Source organism: Schistocerca serialis, chromosome 9, assembly GCF_023864345.2.
Source record: "Schistocerca serialis cubense isolate TAMUIC-IGC-003099 chromosome 9, iqSchSeri2.2, whole genome shotgun sequence".
Lineage (NCBI taxonomy): Eukaryota > Metazoa > Arthropoda > Insecta > Orthoptera > Acrididae > Schistocerca > Schistocerca serialis.
This window is the reverse complement of record NC_064646.1, coordinates 258,641,944-258,663,827: the sequence shown is the minus strand read 5'-3', so window position 1 is coordinate 258,663,827 and position 21,884 is coordinate 258,641,944. Positions and strand designations below refer to the sequence as shown.

Below are 21,884 nucleotides of genomic sequence, written 5' to 3'. Positions count from 1 at the left end.
AGTCAAGAACTTTTTGAGATTTTTGGTAACAACATTAAACAACTAATTGTCTTTAGTACAGATTACCCATCTCTCCCTATTGTTTATCCCTATTTCTCCCAGAATTTCAAACATCTCGTACATCATTTTACATTAGTGAACATTTTTTACAGCTCAACTAATCCTCTCAACGTGTTTGGTTACTCTTCAGTCTTGCTTCCATTATCAATCCCAACATCAGAAATGCCTCTTTGTTGCTTTTATCTTTCTTAAAGCCAAACTGATCTTCATCCAACAGATCCTCAATTTTCTTCTCCATTTTTATGTATGTTATTCTTGTCAGCAACTGAGCTGCATGAGTTGTTAATTTGACTGTGTGATAATTCCCACACTTGGCAGCTCTTACAGTCTTGGGAATTGCATGCATGGATGCCTGCTAGTGTATCAGCAGTCTCATAACCCGACACCCAAATGTGAATAGTTGTTTTGTTGCAAATTCCCCTAATGATTTTAGAAATCCCTTTGAAATGTTGTCTATCTCTTCTGCTTTATTTGATCTTAAATGTTCCAAAACTCTTTTAAATTCCGATTCTATTACTTGATGCCCTGTCTCTTCCGTATCGACTCTTATTTCTACTTCTGTCATATCAACAGACAAGGCCCCTCCTTCAGAGGCCTCCAATGTACTCTTTCCACCTATCCTCTCTCTCCTCTGCATATAACATTGCAATTTCTACTGCACTCTCTTAATGTTTCTGCCCTTGCTTTTAATTCATTTTGACTTTTCTTTATCTGAGTCAGTCTTCTGGCAATCACTTCTTTTTTTTTATTCCTTCACTTTTTTCATGCAGCCAATTTGCCTTAGCTTCCCTGCACGCCCTATTTATTTTGTTTATAAGTGACTTCTGTGTTCTTCAATTTCCCTGAATATTTTTGTACTTCTTTCCTTCCTCTATCAACTGAAGTATTCCTTCTGTTACTGATGGTTTTTCATAGTGATTTCTTTTTATCTGTTTTTCTTTCCAACTTCTGTGATTGTCCATTTTACATATGTCCATTCCTCTACAACTGAACTGCCTGCTGAACTATCATTAGTATAGTATCTATAGTCTCAGAGAACTTCAAGCACATCTCATCACTCCAAACTACTCCTGTCGCCCACATCTTTGTGCACTGATTCTTCCTGACTAGTCTCTTACACTTCATGCTACTCTTAATCAAAGTCAAATTATGCTCCATACCACCTCCTATGTACATCTTACAATCCAATATTTGATTTCGCAACCTCTGACTGACCATGATGTAATCCAATTGAAATTTTCCCATGTCCCCTGGCCTTCCCCCTCCCCTTGTGATTCCTGAAAATTTATTGCAGAACTCACTTCGTCTATCTCCTCTCTTATTGCTACTACTAAGCCCATATTCTCTTGCACACATTAGTTCTGCTACTTTCCTTACAACTGCATTCCAATCCCCCATGAATATTAGATTTTTACCTTCCCTTACGTACTGAATTACCTGTCCAATATCCTCATTTTCTCTCTCTCTCTGTCTCTCTCTCTCTCTCTCTCTCTCTCTCTCTCTCTCTCTCTCTCTCTCTCTCTCTCTCACACACACACACACACACACACACACACACACACACACACACACACACACACACACACATTATCTTTTCCTAATGATGTCAGCATATATACCTGAACTATTGCTGTCAGTGTTGGTTTGTTGTAGATTTTAATGAGAACAACTCTATCACTGAACTGTTCATGGTAACTCACTCTCTGCTCCACATTCCTATTCATAACAAATCCTACTCCCATTATACCATTTTCTGCTGCTGTTGATATTATCCTATACTTGTCTGACCAAAAATCCTTACCTTCTTTCCCTTTCACCTCACTGACCCCCCACTATATCTAGATTGAGCCTTAGAATCTCCCTTTTCAGGTTTCCTAGCTTACCTACCAAATTCAAACTTCTGACATTCCATGCCCTGCCTCACAGAACGTAACTGTTTCATTGGTTATTTCACCTTTTTCTCATGGTCACCTCCCCCTTGGCAGTCCCCTCCCAGAAATCCAAATTGGGGGGGGGGGGGACTGATTCTGGATTTTTGTTCCAATGGAGAGATAATCATGACACTTTTTCAATTACCAGTCACATATCCCGTGCATATTAACTGCGCGAATTTAATGTAGTGGTTTCCGTTACCTTCTACATCCTCATGCTGTAGGTAACTGCACACTTTTCCACCTTTTAGGACATTTTGCCACTGCAAGGGCAAGATAGTGACCTGAACCTCTATCTGCTCCTCCACCCTCTTTGACTATGCCTTTGGCAGAATGAGGGTGGCTTCTTCCGCTGGAAGTCTTTGACCGCCATTGCTGGAGATTTGTATTCAAAATTTAAGCAAGGTTCATACCCAGGACCCATGACATTTTGATTACTTGTCAAAGATCATTGCTTACACCTTACTTGCAGATAAAGCCCCCACTACTGTTGTGATGAACTGCAGTGGTTTGTGAGTGGACAGTCTTTGTCAACACCTTCACTTACAAACACCAATAACTGGTCACATCCTTAGGCTCATCTCTGACATTTTCACATGAATCCAACCTGTTCCCCTCCATTCCTACCACCTCATGCACAAGCTCCCCAGAACAAACAGTCACAATAAATTCCACAATTTGCCTGTTTACTGTGTTGCCGTTAAACATAACCCTTAATCCTCGTCCCTTGTATCACTACAAGTAACACACAACTGCCTTCATGTACACCTGGATAAGCATCCTCCACACTTGTTTTCTGAGTAATTCCACTTCAAATGAAGTTTAGTTTCATTATCTAAGTTAACTCTTAACTGCAGTCTTATCTGTTCACTAGTTACTTACAAACTGCATATATTGTATTTCTGGCAAGATTATAATATACTGCGTGTAACTGGAATGTATAATCAACCAACAGTTGTTCATTGCGATTTCCTGTCACTATTTTTGTGGTGTGGCAGAATTAGGTGAGGGTTCAGTTGACAGCAGAATAATGGAGTAGATCGAAGAATTATATAATTACACCTACTGAAAGCAAAAAATCTTGCCAATTTCACACTAAGTCTTTGTATTCAAGCTATGTAAAAGGACTACTAAAGACAAAAATTTATAATACCTTTTAAGTTAGTTCCATGCAATCACAGTGCCAATAATATTTCAAGATACTATTACATTACTCCTGGTATGTATAGCTGAATACTTGTGGTCATGACCCGCCACAACAAAAATCATAAATCATACAATCTTACTTATGTGACAAGAATAATACCCTGCATTAGTTCACTGCCAATAACAGTAATAATAAATCCATATAAAGTAAAACTTCATTTATACATTTTTCACTTATACGTTTTTCTCACTTATACTCTTCCCCCCACCCCCTCCCCCCCTGACAAATTATCACAGTGTGCACAAGTTATGATGCAGTGTTTCAGAGTTGGTTGCCGAGAAGTGGATTGGTAAGGCCAATATTAGACTATAATAAAATTTGATAGTGTAATAAGGAACTTTGTCGAAGTTACGGCATTGGTCAAATTTTCTTTGATCAACTCTAGCGCCTCGCATTAGAGTTCTTATCAAAGGAAGCATTCACCTTATGTTTACTGCATGGAGAAATCAACCACTTGGAGCACTAGCATCGCTGCAGCTGTCTGACACACAATGCTTATCAATATGACTCCCAGATTTACGTGGTGCATCACAGATATAATGAAATTAATAGAAATATTTGAGGCAGATGAAGCACTGTGTAGCTTACGACATCCCGAGTACAAAAACAGAATAAAAAGTGAGAACTATAAAAAAATTGCTGATGCTATTAGCCGTGAAGTACGGCCAAGATATACCCCCGAGAATATAAAGGAGAAAATCTACAACTTCTATGGAAATAAAAATTCTTCATGACTGCAGTACATATTGAATTTATTTGCCTTCACGTATCTAGTGCATTATAAATAGCTTCAAACATTTCTGGTATTATTTTCATCAATGTGCACTGCAACATTAGAGTGCTATACCAGTACTGCAAACTAGAGCAGCTAGAAATCACAGTGTTATGTTAAGTCTGTCTTTTGTGGATGTAGCATTTCTGAGGAGTGTGTTCAGCTTCATAATATAAGGAGCCTCTTTCTTGAGCATATATTGAAATGTACTCTCGTCCATTCCCAAGGGGATTTTCATGCAACTTTACATCCTCGGCTCTTTTTCATCTTGCCATGAAGTCCACAGTTTCACCCAAGTATGTTTCCTTTTCTTCTGTTTCTCTTGCAAATGCAATGACAATGCAACTGCAGTGCAGTCAACTGCAGACTAGGTATAATTTTACTTACGGCATCGGTGGCTTAGTGTGTTGATGTTGGCAATGACCATTCATTGCTGGGGATTCATTTCACCACAAAGTAAATAATTGAAGCTGTTCTTGCTCTACGCTTGACAGATTCTTGCATGAACCCTTGTCTGCTCAGCAAATTAGTTATACTCATAAAATGAACATTTCATAACAAAACATTTGAATTATATGAAGATGGTGTTGCCAACATCAGCACACTACACTGCCGATGTTGTTGTGGTCTTCAGTCCTGAGACTGGTTTGATGCAGCTCTCCATGCTACTCTATCCTGTGCAAGCTTTTTCATCTCCCAGTACCTACTGCAACCTACATCCTTCTGAATCTGCTTAGTGTATTCATCTCTTGCTCTCCCTCTACGATTTTTACCCTCCACGCTGCCCTCCAATACTAAATTGGTGATCCCTTGATGCCTCAGAACATGTCCTACCAACCGATCCCTTCTTCTGGCCAAGTTGTGCCACAAACTTCTCTTCTCCCCAATCCTATTCAATACTTCCTCATTAGTTATGTGATCTACCCATCTAATCTTCAGCATTCTTCTGTAGCACCACATTTCGAAAGCTTCTATTCTCTTCTTGTCCAAACTATTTATCGTCCATGTTTCACTTCCATACATGGCTACACTCCATACGAATACTTTCAGAAACGACTTCCTGACACTTAAATCTATACTGGATGTTAACAAATTTCTCTTCTTCAGAAACGCTTTCCTTGCCATTGCCAGCCTACATTTTATATCCTCTCTACTTCGGCCATCATCAGTTATTTTGCTCCCCAAATAGCAAAACTCCTTTACGACTTTAAGTGCCTCATTTCTTAATCTAATTCCCTCAGCATCACCCGACTTAATTAGACTACATTCCATTATCCTTGTTTTGCTTTTGTTGATGTTCATCTTATATCCTCCTTTCAAGACACTGTCCATTCCATTCAACTGCTCTTCCAAGTCCTTTGCTGTCTCTGACAGAATTACAATGTCATAGGCGAACCTCAAAGTTTTTATTTTTCTCCATGAATTTTAATGCCTACTCCGAATTTTTCTTTTGTTTCCTTCATTGCTTGCTCAATATACAGATTGAACAACATCGGGGAGAGGCTACAACCCTGTCTTACTCCCTTCCCAACCACTGCTTCCCTTTCATGTCCCTCGACTCTTATAACTGCCATCTGGTTTCTGTACAAATTGTAAATAGCCTTTCGCTCCCTGTATTTTACCCCTGCCACCTTTAGAATTTGAAAGAGAGTATTCCAGTCAACATTGTCAAAAGCTTTCTCTAAGTCTACAAATGCTAGAAACGTAGGTTTGCCTTTCCTTAATCTTTCTTCTAAGATAAGTCATAAGGTCAGTATTGCCTCACGTGTTCCAGTGTTTCTACGGAATCCAAACTGATCTTCCCCGAGGTTGGCTTCTACTAGTTTTTCCATTCGTCTGTAAAGAATTCGTGTTAGTATTTTGCAGCTGTGACTTATTAAGCTGATAGTTCGGTAATTTTCACATCTGTCAACACCTGCTTTCTTTGGGATTGGAATTATTATATTCTTCTTGAAGTCTGAGGGTATTTCGCCTGTTTCATACATCTTGCTCACCAGATGGTAGAGTTTTGTCAGGACTGGCTCTCCCACGGCCGTCAGTAGTTCCAATGGAATATTGTCTACTCCGGGGGCCTTATTTCGACTCAGGTCTTTCAGTGCTCTGTCAAACTCTTCACGCAGTATCATATCTCCCATTTCATCTTCATCTACATCCTCTTCCATTTCCATAATATTGTCCTCAAGTACATCGCCCTTGTATAGACCCTCTATATACTCCTTCCACCTTTCTGCTTTCCCTTCTTTGCTTAGAACTGGGTTTCCATCTGAGCTCTTGATATTCATACAAGTCGTTCTCTTATCTCCAAAGGTCTCTTTAATTTTCCTGTAGGCGGTATCTATCTTACCCCTAGTGAGATAGGCCTCTACATCCTTACATTTGTTCTCTAGCCATCCCTGCTTAGCCATTTTGCACTTCCTGTCGATCTCATTTTTGAGACGTTTGTATTCCTTTTTGCCTGTATCACTTACTGCATTTTTATATTTTCTCCTTTCATCAATTAAATTCAATATTTCTTCTGTTACCCAAGGAGTTCCACTAGCCCTCGTCTTTTTACCTACTTGATCCTCTGCTGCCTTCACTACTTCATCCCTCAAAGCTACCCATTCTTCTTCTACTGTATTTATTTCCCCCATTCCTGTCAATTGCTCCCTTATGCTCTCCCTGAATCTCTGTACAACCTCTGGTTCTTTTAGTTTATCCAGGTCCCATTTCCTTAAATTCCCACCTTTTTGCAGTTTCTTCAGTTTTAATCTACAGGTCATAACCAATAGATTGTGGTCAGAGTCCACATCTGCCCCTGGAAATGTCTTACAATTTAAAACCTGGTTCCTAAATCTCTGTCTTACCATTATATAATCTATCTGATACCTTTTAGTATCTCCAGGGTTCTTCCATGTACACAACCTTCTTTCATGATTCTTAAACCAAGTGTTAGTTATGATTATGTTGTGCTCCGTGCAAAATTCGACCAGGCGGCTTCCTCTTTCATTTCTGTCCCCCAATCCATATTCACCTACTATGTTTCCTTCTCTCCCTCTTCCTACACTCGAATTCCAGTCACCCATGACTATTAAATTTTCGTCTCCCTTCACAATCTGAATAATTTCTTTTATTTCATCATACATTTCTTCAATTTCTTCGTCATCTGCAGAGCTAGTTGGCATATAAACTTGTACTACTGTAGTAGGCGTGGGCTTCGTATCTATCTTGGCCACAATAATGCGTTCACTATGCTGTTTGTAGTAGCTTACCCACATTCCTATTTTCCTATTCATTATTAAACCTACTCCTGCATTACCCCTATTTGATTTTGTGTTTATAACCCTGTAGTCACCTGACCAGAAGTCTTGTTCCTCCTGCCACCGAACTTCACTAATTCCCACTATATCTAACTTCAACCTATCCATTTCCCTTTTTAAATTTTCTATCCTACCTGCCCGATTAAGGGATCTGACATTCCACGCTCCGATCCGTAGAACGCCAGTTTTCTTTCTCCTGATAACGACATCCTCTTGAGTAGTCCCCGCCCGGAGATCCGAATGGGGGACTATTTTACCTCCGGAATATTTTACCCAAGAGGACGCCATCATCATGTAATCATACAGTAAAGCTGCATGCCCTCGGGAAAAATTACGGCTGTAGTTTCCCCTTGCTTTCAGCCGTTCGCAGTACCAGCACAGCAAGGCCGTTTTGGTTATTGTTACAAGGCCAGATCAGTCAAGCATCCAGACTGTTGCCCTTGCAACTACTGAAAAGGCTGCTGCCCCTCTTCAGGAACCACACGTTTGTCTGGCCTCTCAACAGATACCCCTCCGTTGTGGTTGCACCTACGGTACGGCTATCTGTATCGCTGAGGCACGCAAGCCTCCCCACCAACGGCAAGGTCCATGGTTCATGGGGGGACACTGCCGATGGCGTAAGTAAAATTGAACTGCAGAGAATAGTATTAAGTTGTTATAGGCCATTATGAAGGAACTTTGAGGAAATATTGGATGACAGTGAAATACCCCCTTTTGTGCCACGTCAAAGATCACTGTGAAAGAAAATTTGATAGTATAATACTGGCCTAAGCTCCATCTGTTAACACAGCACCACGGTTGCCAACTAGAAAATCACTTTGTTGCGAGCATCCGAATCCAACTAACACTTAATTTTTAATGTGACACACTTGAGATTGTTTTACAGATACACAACAACAGTATAAACTGCAATTATAGAGTCATCACAAAAACCAGACGTTATACAGAGACTGTACAGTATTGGAAAGTACAGTATAATGCATGAAGCTTACTATTACGGTAATGGTGACAGCCTTAGGGAAGGCTGGTAGTAGGTATAGCACTCATTTGTTTTCCAAAATTACAAGACTTCTGCTGAACTATGGCACAACTGGACAAGAATTGTTGCACGTCACTCGGAAATCCCGAAACACATCACACCTCATACTGTATAGGCTATAGTACTGTATTTCTAATTATTTTGAGAACTGGTAACATGAGTGGAAGAAAAAAGAAAAGCATTACTATTGATGAAAAGCTACAAATTTTGAGAGTTGTGAAGGAAAACAGTAATTGAAAGCGAGTGGACATTGCTAAGGAATTAGGAATTTCTACATCTACTTTAAATTCTATAGCAACAAAGGCAAAGGAGATGCATGTGCGGATGTGTGTTCGGAATTTCTACTAGTAAGCAAACCTGCATTCAGGGCAGGAAATATGAGGACATGGAAGATTGATTGTTACAATGGTTCAGACAACATAAAGCAGAAGGCTTTCCTCTTTGTGGTCCAATGCTTTGTGAACAAGCAAAAGAATTTGCAATTCGACTCAGTGTGGAAAATTTTCCCTGCTCCATCAGGTTAGCTGTACAAATTTAAGGTAAGACATGGCATCAGATGTCAGAAGGTATGTGGCAAAAGCAAAAGTGCCGATCCCGAAACAGTGAGAGATTGGAAGGAAACCCGTTTGAAAGAACGGACTTCCCAATATGCTCCTAAAAACATTTTCAACGCAGATGAGACAGGCTTGTTTTACAATATAATGCCTGACCCCACAATGGCATTCAAAGCCGAGAATTGCCACGGAGACAAACAATGTAAACAACGTGTAACAGTGCTGTTATGTGCTAACAGTGATGGGAGCAAGAAGCTCCCCCCACTTACAATTAGCAAATTTTCCAAGCCCCATTGTTTTAAGGACACTGTCATGTTTCCCACAAAATACACTAGTAACAAGATATTGTGGATTACAACAAAAGTTTTCGAAAGCTGGCTTCGACATGATGTGAAAATGGGTGCAGCAGGCCAGAAGTATTATTGTCTGCAAACAGGTGTGCAGCACATCCTCCTCTTACTTCCTGTTTGAGAAATGTGACCACAGAATTCTTTCCAGCGAATTGCACGAGTAAGCCCCAGTCACTTGACCTTGGAGTAATACATAATTTCAAGTTGCATAATTGCAAAATGACTGTGCATCAAGCCGTCAGGTGTGTAAACATTGAAAAAAAGGAAGAAATGAAAATAAACATTTTACAGGTAAGAGTTTTACTTGCCATTTATTTCATGTTGTGGTACCGGAGCCAAAGAACACTTTGAGAAATTATTAATGAATTTGCTTCTTCTGATAGGCGCTGTACAACACTGAAGCTTCATGGCACAGTTTCAGACTATACCATTTGGAACTGTTTCCAAAAAAAACGGATTTGAAAATGAAGTCCATGATCTTGGTGGAAATGATCATACTGAGGATATTTACTGAAATATGAAGAATGGAATCGACTTTAAGAGCAGGCACCATTTGAGGATTATGTGAACGTTGATGAAAACCTCATCACTACAGAACCCACAACTATCGCTGAGATAGTTCAATGTCATCACAGGACCTGGAAGAGGACGAAACTGATCATGAGGATGACACAGAAGAGTCTCAGCATTCCTCCATGATGTTTAACAATTCAGTAAATGCATTATAAATAATTAAACAATTTGTGATGCGCCACAGTGTTTCTGATAAAATAATGACAGAGTTATCCCATTTTGAGGGGACAGTGTAAGCTATTGCCACATCAAAGAAAAAACAAGCAAAAATTATGGACTTTTTTTTTTTACAAAATGATGTTTTCTTCTGTGTAGAGGTTTACGTTTTTCATTATATCTTTGTTCAGTATGGTAGCTAGTAAGCCTATATAAAGTTATGTAGAATGTAACTTTTTATTTACTGGATTTTTCATTTATGTTACGAATTAATTTGATAGTTTGGTGATATATTTCATATATACATTTTTCACACTTATACATTTTTTTTCCTGTAGTCATTGAAAAACGTATAAACAAAGTTTTACTGTATAACAGTCATTCTCAGTGTATGCTTTTATTCTTTAGTAAGTATGAAAATGCAGTTATTAATCTTCTGCCAGTAAATGCATTCACCTGTTTTGTTCATTTGGTGATTCTGGTGTCCTTGGTGCAGTAGGTGTTGTTATTAACGCACAATCAGTATTATTTTTATAGCTGATATAACCACTCTGTAATGGATGCAGGGTGACAGGATCGCTTCCATCTAGAACCTCATCATCAAAAAATCTGTACCTGCAACAAGGTATTTTTCAAGTTATTTCATTTCTGTTGCAATTATCAAATGATGAAACATACTGTGAGAAACTTTCTTGACTTGTCCCATTAATTTTTTATAATTAAATACAATGAATATGTCTGCCTATAGAGGGCTGTTGCAGGAGATCACATAATTTAAACATATTCTGTGCAGGAAAACTTATTTCATTTACAAATAATGGTTACACTTACATTACAAAATGACCCTGTTTCCTTATACTGGTAGAAAGATGAAAAGAAATAAATGTAACTGATAAATATGTAAGTGGAAGAAACTTGTATCAGTGCAAATTACTCACAAGTATTTTCTCCACAGATAAAACCAGTGCCATCAAATTACTATCTAAAACTTTGTGTAGATTTACCCTCTATAAGGATAATTGAATACAGAACCTCAATGATAACAGCTTCCACTTCCTTGTTTTTATGTATGTGCCATCTCTTGGTATTGAAGACTGCAAAACTTATTCCAATGTTTGCATTCTATCATTCATGATTTTGTAGGAAATTTATATAAAAGATATGATGCATCATCATGGACAATTTGTTGTAAATTTTGTTGTAACTAGCTCTCAGTAAACCTATAATAAATCCGGATGTGGGATCTCACTTTTCTTAACAGTGTATCCTGATAAAATTATTGTCTTGTTCTACTAAACTGGCGACTTTGTTGCAACTTCTGGTTGATGACTCCCAACAAAAACGTAGCCAAGAGTGAAAAATTTACTACCTACAACTGTCTGGGTAGATGGTTCAATCCCCCATCCTGATTTAGGTTTTCCGTGATTTCCCTAAATCGTTCCAGGCAAATGCCAGGATGGTTCCTTTGAAAGGGCACGGCCGGCTTCCTTCCGCATCCTTCCCTAATCCCATGAGACTGATGACCTTGCAGTTTGGTCTCTTCCCCCAAAACAACCCCAACAAACCTTGGGCAGACATTAAGTGAGTTGTGAGTTGTGCTTGGGTAGCTGAATCAACAGAGCACTTGCCATGAAAGGCAAAGTTCCCAAGTCTGGGTCTCAGTCTAACATACAGTTTTAATCTGCCAGGAAGTTTCATTAACTGTTATACCGATTTTATTATGATTATTTGGTCTCAGTTACATAATCTTGTCTCAGATGCATGTTTAATAATTTATCTGGTCAATGTCAACATCTGTTGTGCAGCTGAAATTCGTGATCCTTCTTTATGTGATATATGTTCCGCTATCTAAAATGACAAGTACACCAAACATTTTATTTTGCACAAGTATTTTCAGTAATCTGAAAATGCACTTTAATTGTGAACAGTGTAAGAGGAGAATATGCTCAAAATTTATGACAATTTTGATTCAATTTTCATAAACTTTCAATACACACAAATTTGGCTTAACACCAATAAAGTAAGATAAAATCAATGCATAATGAATCATAGACATTATTTCTATGAGTGGTGTAAGTGCAAGAAAACAACATTTTGATTGATTATTAAATAAAATTAGCTGGTTACATGCCACTGCCCAGTTATTTATTTGTCTTGATCTTATATTAGTTAGGAATAGCAATGAAACCTGTCTATGCATTGCAAAACCAAATTTAGTTTATTTAGATCATTTAAAACATACAAATTCAGTATATAAATTATACACAAAATACTTTTGCAATTTCACTGCAGTATTAATATAATACAAAATTTGATTATCTAAACAGGATGTGTTCGGGACTAATGGACTTCTTTTCAGTGAATATATATGGTAACATGGGAAGTATGTGAATGATAATTTAATGGAGCCTTTGGTTTCAGCTTACATGTCATTATTTGTTCACACCAAACACATAAACACGGATTTTAGGGCTGTGTTACCCTCACAGTAATTATCTAGTGGTTCTAATGTGTGTACTTATTTCTCCATGTATTCCCGAGTTACAATCACATGTGCCTCCCCAACCACTCCCCTCCCTTCTCACATCTGCCCTCCCTTTCCTACTCTCCGTTTCATCCCTAAGAGTGCTAGGGGTGTCGGACAGCAAGTTTTTTTAAGGTGGGTATACATGTGTGCACCAATTCTGGTTGAAACTGTTCCAAACGCTTTATATTTATAATTGACACGTAAGTCTTCCATACTACCACCCCCACCCCAAATAGGTTAGAGACTGGCAGCATAGTGTAATGGTTGAAAAGTCAGTTCCGTGGCTGTGGCCCTCTACTTGTTAGATGAATAGATGGGAACACATCAAGGCCATTGCAGCAATTGTTAAAAAAAAAAAAAAAAAAAAAACATGCTGAACACAGTTTACCACATATGTTCCAAAATAACCTGAAAATGTGAAAAATTCGAGAAAATTTTGTATCATTTTATAATAAGCACTATTTCTCTAACAGAAATGTATTTTTATTTACAACTTCTATTGAACCAAAACACGATGTGAGCAAACAGATATTGAAGATTTTTTTCTTTTTTCCTAAGAAAGAATATGGTAGCAGCTGTATACTTTATACGTTCTCCAGCAACCGTTTGGGAAACAAGTTATGCCTCAGTTTCATCTTTTGTGAGATTACTCCTGAAATCTTGGTTGAGTATGACTCTCTTTTCTGATATTTTCCAATTCCACTGTTACAAGCAGGAGCTAAAGGGATTTTGTTGCAGAAGTCAGTTATGATGCACAATCTCCTGAAGAAAGATTTTGTACCAAATGTGGCAAAAGATGAGAACTCAAAGTCTGTACAAAATAAAAAATCTCTTTAAAGCAGACTACGTGTGTTCAGCCGACTTTTTCTTCCTTCCATCTTCTTCAGCTTCATCTGCTTGCTGCATAGCTTTTACTATATTTACCGTAATTATTATTGCCACAACATACCTAAGGACAGAGTCCCAGATTCATGAACTATGTACCAGAGATAGTTGTAAAATCTTATTACAGCAACCTTATCAATTATCCAATCAATATTCTGATGGTTTTCTGTTGACTCATTAACAGGGCCTCATGATGAAGTGTGTACATAAATTTGAGCAAGAAAAATATACATTTTTCTTAAAGAGTTATTCCTCCCATAACTGAAAATGATCTTGAAATAGATCAATATCTTGAATGCCTTTGCCAAACAACAGGATAGGCTTACAACTAATGAAATGCAGAACAATAGCCTGTTGTTCTAGAAACAGTTATTTAGCTCCAAAAGTTCTCTGTAACCATTTTTCTGTTATTTCAGTGCGGGAAAGTAGTGTTCAAGCAATCCAAGAACAATAAAGCAGACAACATCATATACTACAATGCTGCCAGTTAAGCAAATATAACTGTTGTGTTCTGCCAAGGTTTTTTCTGAATCTTTTGGAAAGCATCATGTCAGGACCAGAGCATAAAAAAAAGCTTCTCTAAAATAACTAAAATGTGGTGACAGTAAGGAAAGTACAAGAGATCATGACCAAACAATTTTTTCTTTACAATGGTACTATTTAGTCAACCTGAATTGCTTGCTGATTTATCTCAATACAGTGCCTAAAGCAGGGCTTTCACCCTGGAATTGGCAACAAGTGGCCACAAAAGCTTCAAAATTTTGTGGATTATAACCCAGTTTTCGACTGTTCAGTAAGCTCTTCTCCTGAAGATATTATTACTGCATCTATCAATCTTTTCAACACCTCCGTATGGTGGGAGCAGATTTCCATCAAACTGCAACACTAACTCTTTACCGTCACTGAGGTTGAATTATCTGTTTTTGCTGGAACAAGCAGATGAATGGTAAAACGCTGCTCCATTTCTTCGTAAGTCCTGTTGCTCCTGGCAGTTTACAAAGCTGTGGACTTCAATGATCTGTCTTCTTTGTGTTTTTTTATCTGCACCAACAAGGAGGTCACTCAATCTTTTTGATGTGTAAATGTTGTGAAGAAAAAAACGATAATAAGAATTTCCTCTATTCCACAGGAACCAGACAGCTATGTAAAAGAGATGGTCCCTCATGTTCACAAAATATCTCTTTCATTCCAATTTTTCTTGTCTCCAGTTCAAGTCCAATATATTTGTAAACCTTACTTTTCATCATAGAGCTTGACTAATTTATCAATGCCAGTGTAATTCCTTTTATTAGGAAACTGTGCTTTTTGCCATGAAAGAGAAACTCTCTGGGTCGCTAATACTGTGCTGCCATATTTTGTAGATTTATGGCTCTTAAGTTGTAGGAAAAAAGTTTACAATTTTCTGATTTGAAAGTACTTTAACTATGATGATTTGTTTGGAAATATAGCTAATAACAGAGATATAAAAATGATTTCTTAAGTTCTGTGATGAACTACCAGAATAAGCTAATGCTATTTTATAAATCTAGGAAGGACACACTACAGATGTCACTTTGCGTCAGCAACACAAGCTGTTTGGAACAACAACTGAAAAATCACCGACAAAGAGAACATAATAACAATAATACTAACAATAATACGAGGGCCTCCGATTGTTTAGTACAGAAGCTACGCAAGCAGTCGAAATGGACATGCACTGTAGGCTACTGCGCAACTCTCGCACTACTCACTCCGCCACTGCCGACCTCAAGGCAACAGTCTGCATTGCACTACAGCAACGTAAACATGGCTGCCGTTATTGTTGCTCCCGCCAAGTGTGAATTAAGAAGTGTAATTCAGTTTCTGCAAGTAGAAGGGAACAGTGCAGCAGAAATTCATTGGAGAATGAGCTGAGTGTACAGTGATAACTTTATGACTGATGGTGTTGTGCATGAATGGTGCCGAAAGTTTAAAGATGGCCGAAATGACTCGCACGATGAAGGGGCCGAGGATGCAAGTCTGTCGTTACAGCCAACCTTGTTGAAGAAGTTGACAGAATGGTTAAAGAAAATTGTAGGCTCACCATAACTGCTTTGTCTGTGGAAATTCCGGATGTTTGAAGATCTGTCTTACACTCTATTGTTACTGACATTTAGGCTACAAAAGTGTAAGTTAACCTACAATTATTTATGAAAAATCAGTTAACATAGTTCTTATGGAGAATATTTGGTATTTTTTCCATGTTATCTTAGTAACAGAAAAATCATGTACTACTGGAAACAAAGCTCACTTGTTAATTAAGCTAATGAAAACTCACATTATTATCCATTACTGGTGTCTAAAACTAATTTCAAATAAAAGTGAAAAAACAATTACCTGAAATAGACAGTTATCTGGAAATGATGTTCAGAGTGAAAAATTCAGAACTTCAGGGTCATTGTAGATTGTCACTCAGTTGTTTGATTTGGCTAAAATGCTGCACACATTTTATATTGGAACAAAATAATGGCATGGAAACTGAACTTTTTGAAAGTTGAAAAAGTAAGGCTCTGTCATTCCTGTTTAATCTTCCAGAACTTATCCCTTCTTCTTTACCACAGAAGGAACTAACAGCTCCAAAAGCTACAATTGTTTTGTGTACTATTACTTTTAAATCTGTGTATCTGCAGTGCTAAATGTTTTGCCTCCTTAAGGCAAGTATTGGTCAGCAATGCATGCAGCCACAGATCATGTGGCGCCTAACAGAAAGCATGATGAACTCACAAAAAGAAAGGTAAATTACAAGTGTCAATATTTTGCAGTAAAGAAACAGTATAAATAAAATTTGTGAAATAGTGCTGTTTGAATCATTAATTAAGAAGTGTCTAATTTTTATCTTTACCAGTGGGCCAGTCTATGATTTTTTTGGTGGGGTACATATTCTACTGCGTTACTAATTTGATTTCAGTAGTATGCAGTTTGTGTACTTGACAGTTAATTTAATTTATCCACAATTAGAAGAGCAGGCAATAAGTGAGACTGGCTTCTAAAAAATTTACTGCATAATACATGGTCAATTTTGTATTTATATTACAATATTTTGTTATGAGGGGAGAGACAAAGTACTAAATTTATTAAAAACATGTAGATAGTTTTAGAAATACAGTCAAAATATTTTCTATGGCTGTTGTACATAATCTACTAAACATTTCTGTTATCCTTCAACAGAGTTCAGATATTTTAAGTAAGTTATTTACCGAAATCCATATAAATCTTCTCCCAGGGAGTTGTCTTCATCACTGTCTTCAGTTGATACATATTGTACTTCAAGAGTGATATCACCTGTTTGGGCTGATAGGATTTCCACGGCCTCTTGGTGGCAAGCCTATCAAAGAAATTTTTCATTAATCAAGTTCATTCATAAACCATACTATATGAACCAAATACACACATTTATAGTAAATCAACACATTTCAGCATAAAGAAAAGCATATCATTTTCCTACATTTGTGCAGGAAAAAGCCAGCAGGGTTTCCAGAAACACATACAGTGAAAATCCAAGGCATGGAGTCACTGTTCAGACATTCATGGGTCTGTCAAAGAATGAGTAAAACCAAAATGCCAGTGAAGTGAAATTTTTCGACTGAGCACCAACTTATCAATACTAGCAGGAATTCTGAAAAGATCAGGGCAAATTGCGAAGGCTCTTTTGTAGAGGGACACATTTAGAAGCCATTACAAGAGCTGAAATTCAAATACTTAGGAAATAATATCGAAGTAAAGCCTTTCATACACAAAGAAAAGTTTTAGACCAAAGGCAGGCCATTTGTGATGATAATTCACAGGCCTTACGGTAGGTCTCTAACAAGCTAATGATCTTTCACTGGCACCAAAGTGCACCTACCAACTCATGAGATGCATGTCTGACAATGTGTACTTGTTTAAGAGAAACAGCAGTGTTCAAAAAGAATAATGGCACAGATGATCAATGTTTTAGGTGATGAGCACATTTTGAAATATATCCAAAATAGTGTGCATTACACTGGGACCATTATTTTCCATGGACATCTACGAAACAGCTTAAGAGAAATCACAGGATTTTTAGACTTTTCTCCTGATAAGATTCTTTTCCCTGTAGTGATATTTTAGACACGTTTCACTGTGTTACTGGAAAGTAATTCACTAGGATGAATGAAATAGTAGACTTTATTGTCCATGTACAAGGTCTATTTGCTGATGATGTTACAATTGTAACCCACCAAAATGAATTCAAAGATAGAAAAATCTTTCCTTGTATAAAGGATTCACGCTTCATTTGACACAATTGTCTGATTTGGGTTTTCTACTGTTTTCCCAAATCACTCTTCAAAAATTCTGGGATAGTTTCTACGAGTAAGATATGGTAAATATTGTCTCCTTTCCTTGGGCAAATTTACATTGTTTAACTTTATATTTGTTCTGGAATTAAATAGTTTAGTGTGTTATTTTCTGATTTTATTTGAAAAATTTTAGGGTACGATGTGACAAGTTCTATAACATGGTATAACTTGATTTTGGCATCTAATTGTATTCAAATAAACTGCGGCAGATATTACCTCTTGTTTACTGCCCTGCTAGCAGCAACATGGCTCAGAATATCAACCCAAACCAAAAGCAGTTGCTTTTCTGGAGGTGACTTATGTATACACAAGCCAGTACTGACTGTCTAATCAGCAATGTAACTCCACCATGTCAAAACACGTCATCATGGATGAAGAAGTGGTTTTTTTGAGTCATCAGTCTTTTGACTGGTTTGGTGCAGCCCCCATGAATTCCACTCCTGTGCCAACCATTTCTTCTCAACCAATGTCCTCAATTATTTGCTGGATGTATTTCAGTATCTGTCTACCTCTACAGTTTTTACCCTCTACAGCTCCCTCTAGTACCATGTAAGTTATTCCCTGATGCTTTAACAGATTTCTCATCATCCTGTCCCTTCTTCCAGTCAGTGTTTTCCATGTATTCCTTTCCTCACCAAGTCTGTGGAGAAAAATTAAGGCCTACGTTTGACACTAATAGGTTTCTCTTAGCCAGAAATGCCCATTTTGCCACTGCTAATCTGCTTTTTATGTCCTCCTTGCTCCATCTGTCATGGGTTGTTTTGCTGTGGAGGTAGCAGAATTCCCTAACTTCAACTACTTTTGATGTTAAGTTTCTTACTGTTCTCATTTCTGCTAATTCTCATTACTTTTGTTCTGCTTTGATTAACTTTCATACATACATGCCCAGAAGGGGGAGAGAACACGAAACAGACAAACACCTTTCCATGAATCATTTTACTGACACAGTGGCAAAGTGGTAGTATGGACAAAAATCAATAGGTCATAAACCAATGCAAGGCTTATAATGAAATAATTCCACTTAATTAATTAATTAATTAATTAATTAATTAATTAATTAATTAATTAATGGTTAATCCAGTACCATAAATGCCACAGATTATGGTGAGACAGCTGATTTTTATATGATGGTATTCAAATGTCAAAGCACCAAAACATTGCCAAAAAACAGGTCCAAATTTATGGCAAACATTGCCATGATGTTAATTTCTTAATGCAGTTACATTCTCTGTTTAACTAATGGTTCCAGTTATTTGTTAAAAACAGGCTTACTGTTCATGGCCACAAAACAATAACTGGAACTGAATTATTACTGAACCTTTCACCTAACAGTTTTATTCTCCACAAAAATGCTCTCTTTCAGTGTTTTCTACATGTTCCTCCTAACCCGCCCTCCTAAATAGGTCAATGGCTTTTCATGGACTTTCAGATACGGTACTTGTCTACTAAGAAATATCACATACTGGAGCCTACTGACCCCATCATTCTGGAGATAGTATAATCAACAATCACAGCAACTGACAATGAATTCAGGAACTAAAAGTCAGCATATATAGAATATAAATAAAACGGTGTTTAAATAGTAATGAGTCATTATCAGAATTTTTTTCCACTGCAAGATAACAATTAGTATTGGGCACCATTTATTTCCAGTATATTTACTTTAATCATCAGGAGGGTCAGTGGCTAACACGCCTCATACACAATTATGTGCGTTTGTGTCTAGCACCCATTGCCAAGCCTCTCAAAAACGTATGAGAACCATCTGGAAAGCAACACCTCCATTTTGACATAGGGTGTGAAGCTGTGGAGGAGGAGGAGGAGGAGGAGGAGGAGGAGACAGAGACAGTGGGGGGACAATAGAGTTGTGGTAGCAATAAAGTCACATGAATGCTGGTTCAACTACAACAGTTTTTCTAAATGAGCACCGCAATTGAAAATTCCACCAAATGTGAAATCCATTTCTTAATACCATGTTTAGTGGCCAAAGAGTCTCAACCTGTTAACATTCATCACAAAATCTGTGGTGTATATAGCTCAAAGGTGATAAATGAAGGTGTTTTACATTAATGATGAGTTTAAGGATGAATGGAAAAATGTTTTGTGGTTGTCATTCAGTAGCCACCAATGAGTTCATATAGGTAAGTGACAAAAAATTCATGGAACTTAGAATTTTATGCAAAGAGCTTAGATAACTACATTGAGGGAGTGACAAATTGTTAAGTCTGAATGGTGATTACATAGAAAAGTTATACAAGAGTGTTAAAAGAAGACTTATCGCATAAGTTACTTTATTGCAGCCAAACACAGATTCCTTCTTAGATAGCCCTCAGTAATGTTTCTTGAGGTGTCAGTTCGAGGTATGGGAGTTCACTTTGTTAGGTATCAGACCCTCCATTTGTCAAAGCAAAGTGATATTTATCAGCTAATTTCATCATTTTCATGTGTAGAGTTTGTTTATATTATTATACTGTCCATTCTTGAGTAGCAGTTGTATACATAATGCTTATGCAAGTGTCTGTACCACATCCAAAAAGCTGTTGACAAAAGAATAAAGAATACTTTTCTAATCATAATATGAAATGTTCCAAGTAATTATTTCGTTGTTATTTATGTACATTTGAACACAGATTAATAAGACAGCCTATGGCAGTTATGTGTGTGCGAGTTTGCTTGCTAGTGTGAATGAATAGTGTGTGTTTCTCTTTTTCCAACAAACGCTGGGTACTAAAGCTTATGTGTAAGTGTCTTTTAATTGTGTCTGCCCGCAACTTAATGTGTAATGTTTACAATAAATAGCAATCTCTCTCTTCCTACATTACTGATATTCCTACCTGCAGTTCTCATTGTCTTATATACAATCTTTGTTATGTATTGGTAACTATAAATATCTGTGACAAATTTTGGCGGGATCCTGTATCAAAAAGCCACACAGTTCTAGAAAGAAGCCATACAAGTGTAATTATAAAGTTCAATTGTGTGGTTAAAAAACAAAATTTTTTATCTCACATTAAATAAAATAATGCCAATATCAAAAATACTGAAGAAATTAATTTCCAACAAAACCATAACATAACTGCAAATTTTAAAATTTTCCCGGCGAATTGACTGTTCAAACAAATTTCGGGCTCGCAGCCGGTCGTCGTTCAATACTTCGCATGATATTTCAACTGGGCACCTGCCAGTCATCTTCAGGTGAGCCGTCACAGACTTGCGAAAACGTCCTCCGTTCCACAATATATAGCATACTGTAACTATTCTGCGCATGCGTCGAAAACTTGATAGTTGAACCACACTCTCGCTGGTGGAATAGCGGAACTCAGTTGCCCTATGCGTTGCTGTTTGCCACGGCCGTTGACGCACTCTGTAATGTTCAATTTGAGCAAATCATGGAGATGATGGGATTCCATGCACTGTCCAGCTGGTGGCCACTGTCACGGTTTAACAGATTTTCTGCCAGTCGTATTTCTATGGATTCTTTAATAATGGAGTCCCAGAAAGACGTTGCTGCGGACAAAATCATTGTTTTCTCATACTCCATTGAATGTCCAGTAGAAATACAATGTTCAGCAATAGCGGACTTGCTTGGCTGCAAAAGGCAGGTGTAACGATGTTCAGTGCAGCGTTCTTTCACGGTGCATGTGGTTTGACCTCTGCGTCCAATAGTGAGCAACATTGGAGCTCCTACATATGATTTAGCTAAACATCTCGCTTCCTTACTGAGGCCTTTCATAGGCAAGTGCTCACATCACATACGAAACTCAGCTGATTTTATCAATAGACTGGGGGCTCTTCGTCTTAGCAGTGTAGACCCTCTAGTAAGTTTTGATGTGGTCTCACTTTTTACAAAAGTTCCTCTTGCAGATTCTTTGACACTGATTGGTAACATGTTTCCTGTTGATATCACTGCTTTGTTCAGGCACGCTCTTTGCTCAACTTATTTTATGTTTAATCAAGAATATTTTGAACAGACTGACAGTGCCGCCATGGGTAGCCCCCCTGTCTCCTTTGGTGGCCAACCTTTTTATGGAGGATTTTGAAGAGAGAGCGCTTGAACAGCTACCCTGAAGCCAACAGTTTTTTGGCGGTATGTGGATGATACTTTCATAGTGTCGCCTCATGGAGAAGATAAATTAACGGAGTTTCTACATCACCTCAACTCCATTCATAGCAACATCCGGTTCACCACGGAAA

General features: G+C 37.7%; 1 protein-coding gene across 1 annotated transcript in view; it reads right to left on the bottom strand.

Moving 5' to 3' along the window:
- Nucleotides 1–21,884, bottom strand: part of LOC126419529 (uncharacterized) — a 102,644-nt gene that overhangs the window by 16,262 nt on the left and 64,498 nt on the right. Inside the window, exons 7-8 of the mRNA XM_050086718.1 lie at nucleotides 16,569–16,696; nucleotides 10,398–10,556 (exon numbers count right to left, since the gene is read on the bottom strand). Of these exons, the coding sequence (XP_049942675.1) occupies nucleotides 10,398–10,556; nucleotides 16,569–16,696 (287 nt within the window). The remainder of the gene's footprint in view (nucleotides 1–10,397; nucleotides 10,557–16,568; nucleotides 16,697–21,884) is intronic.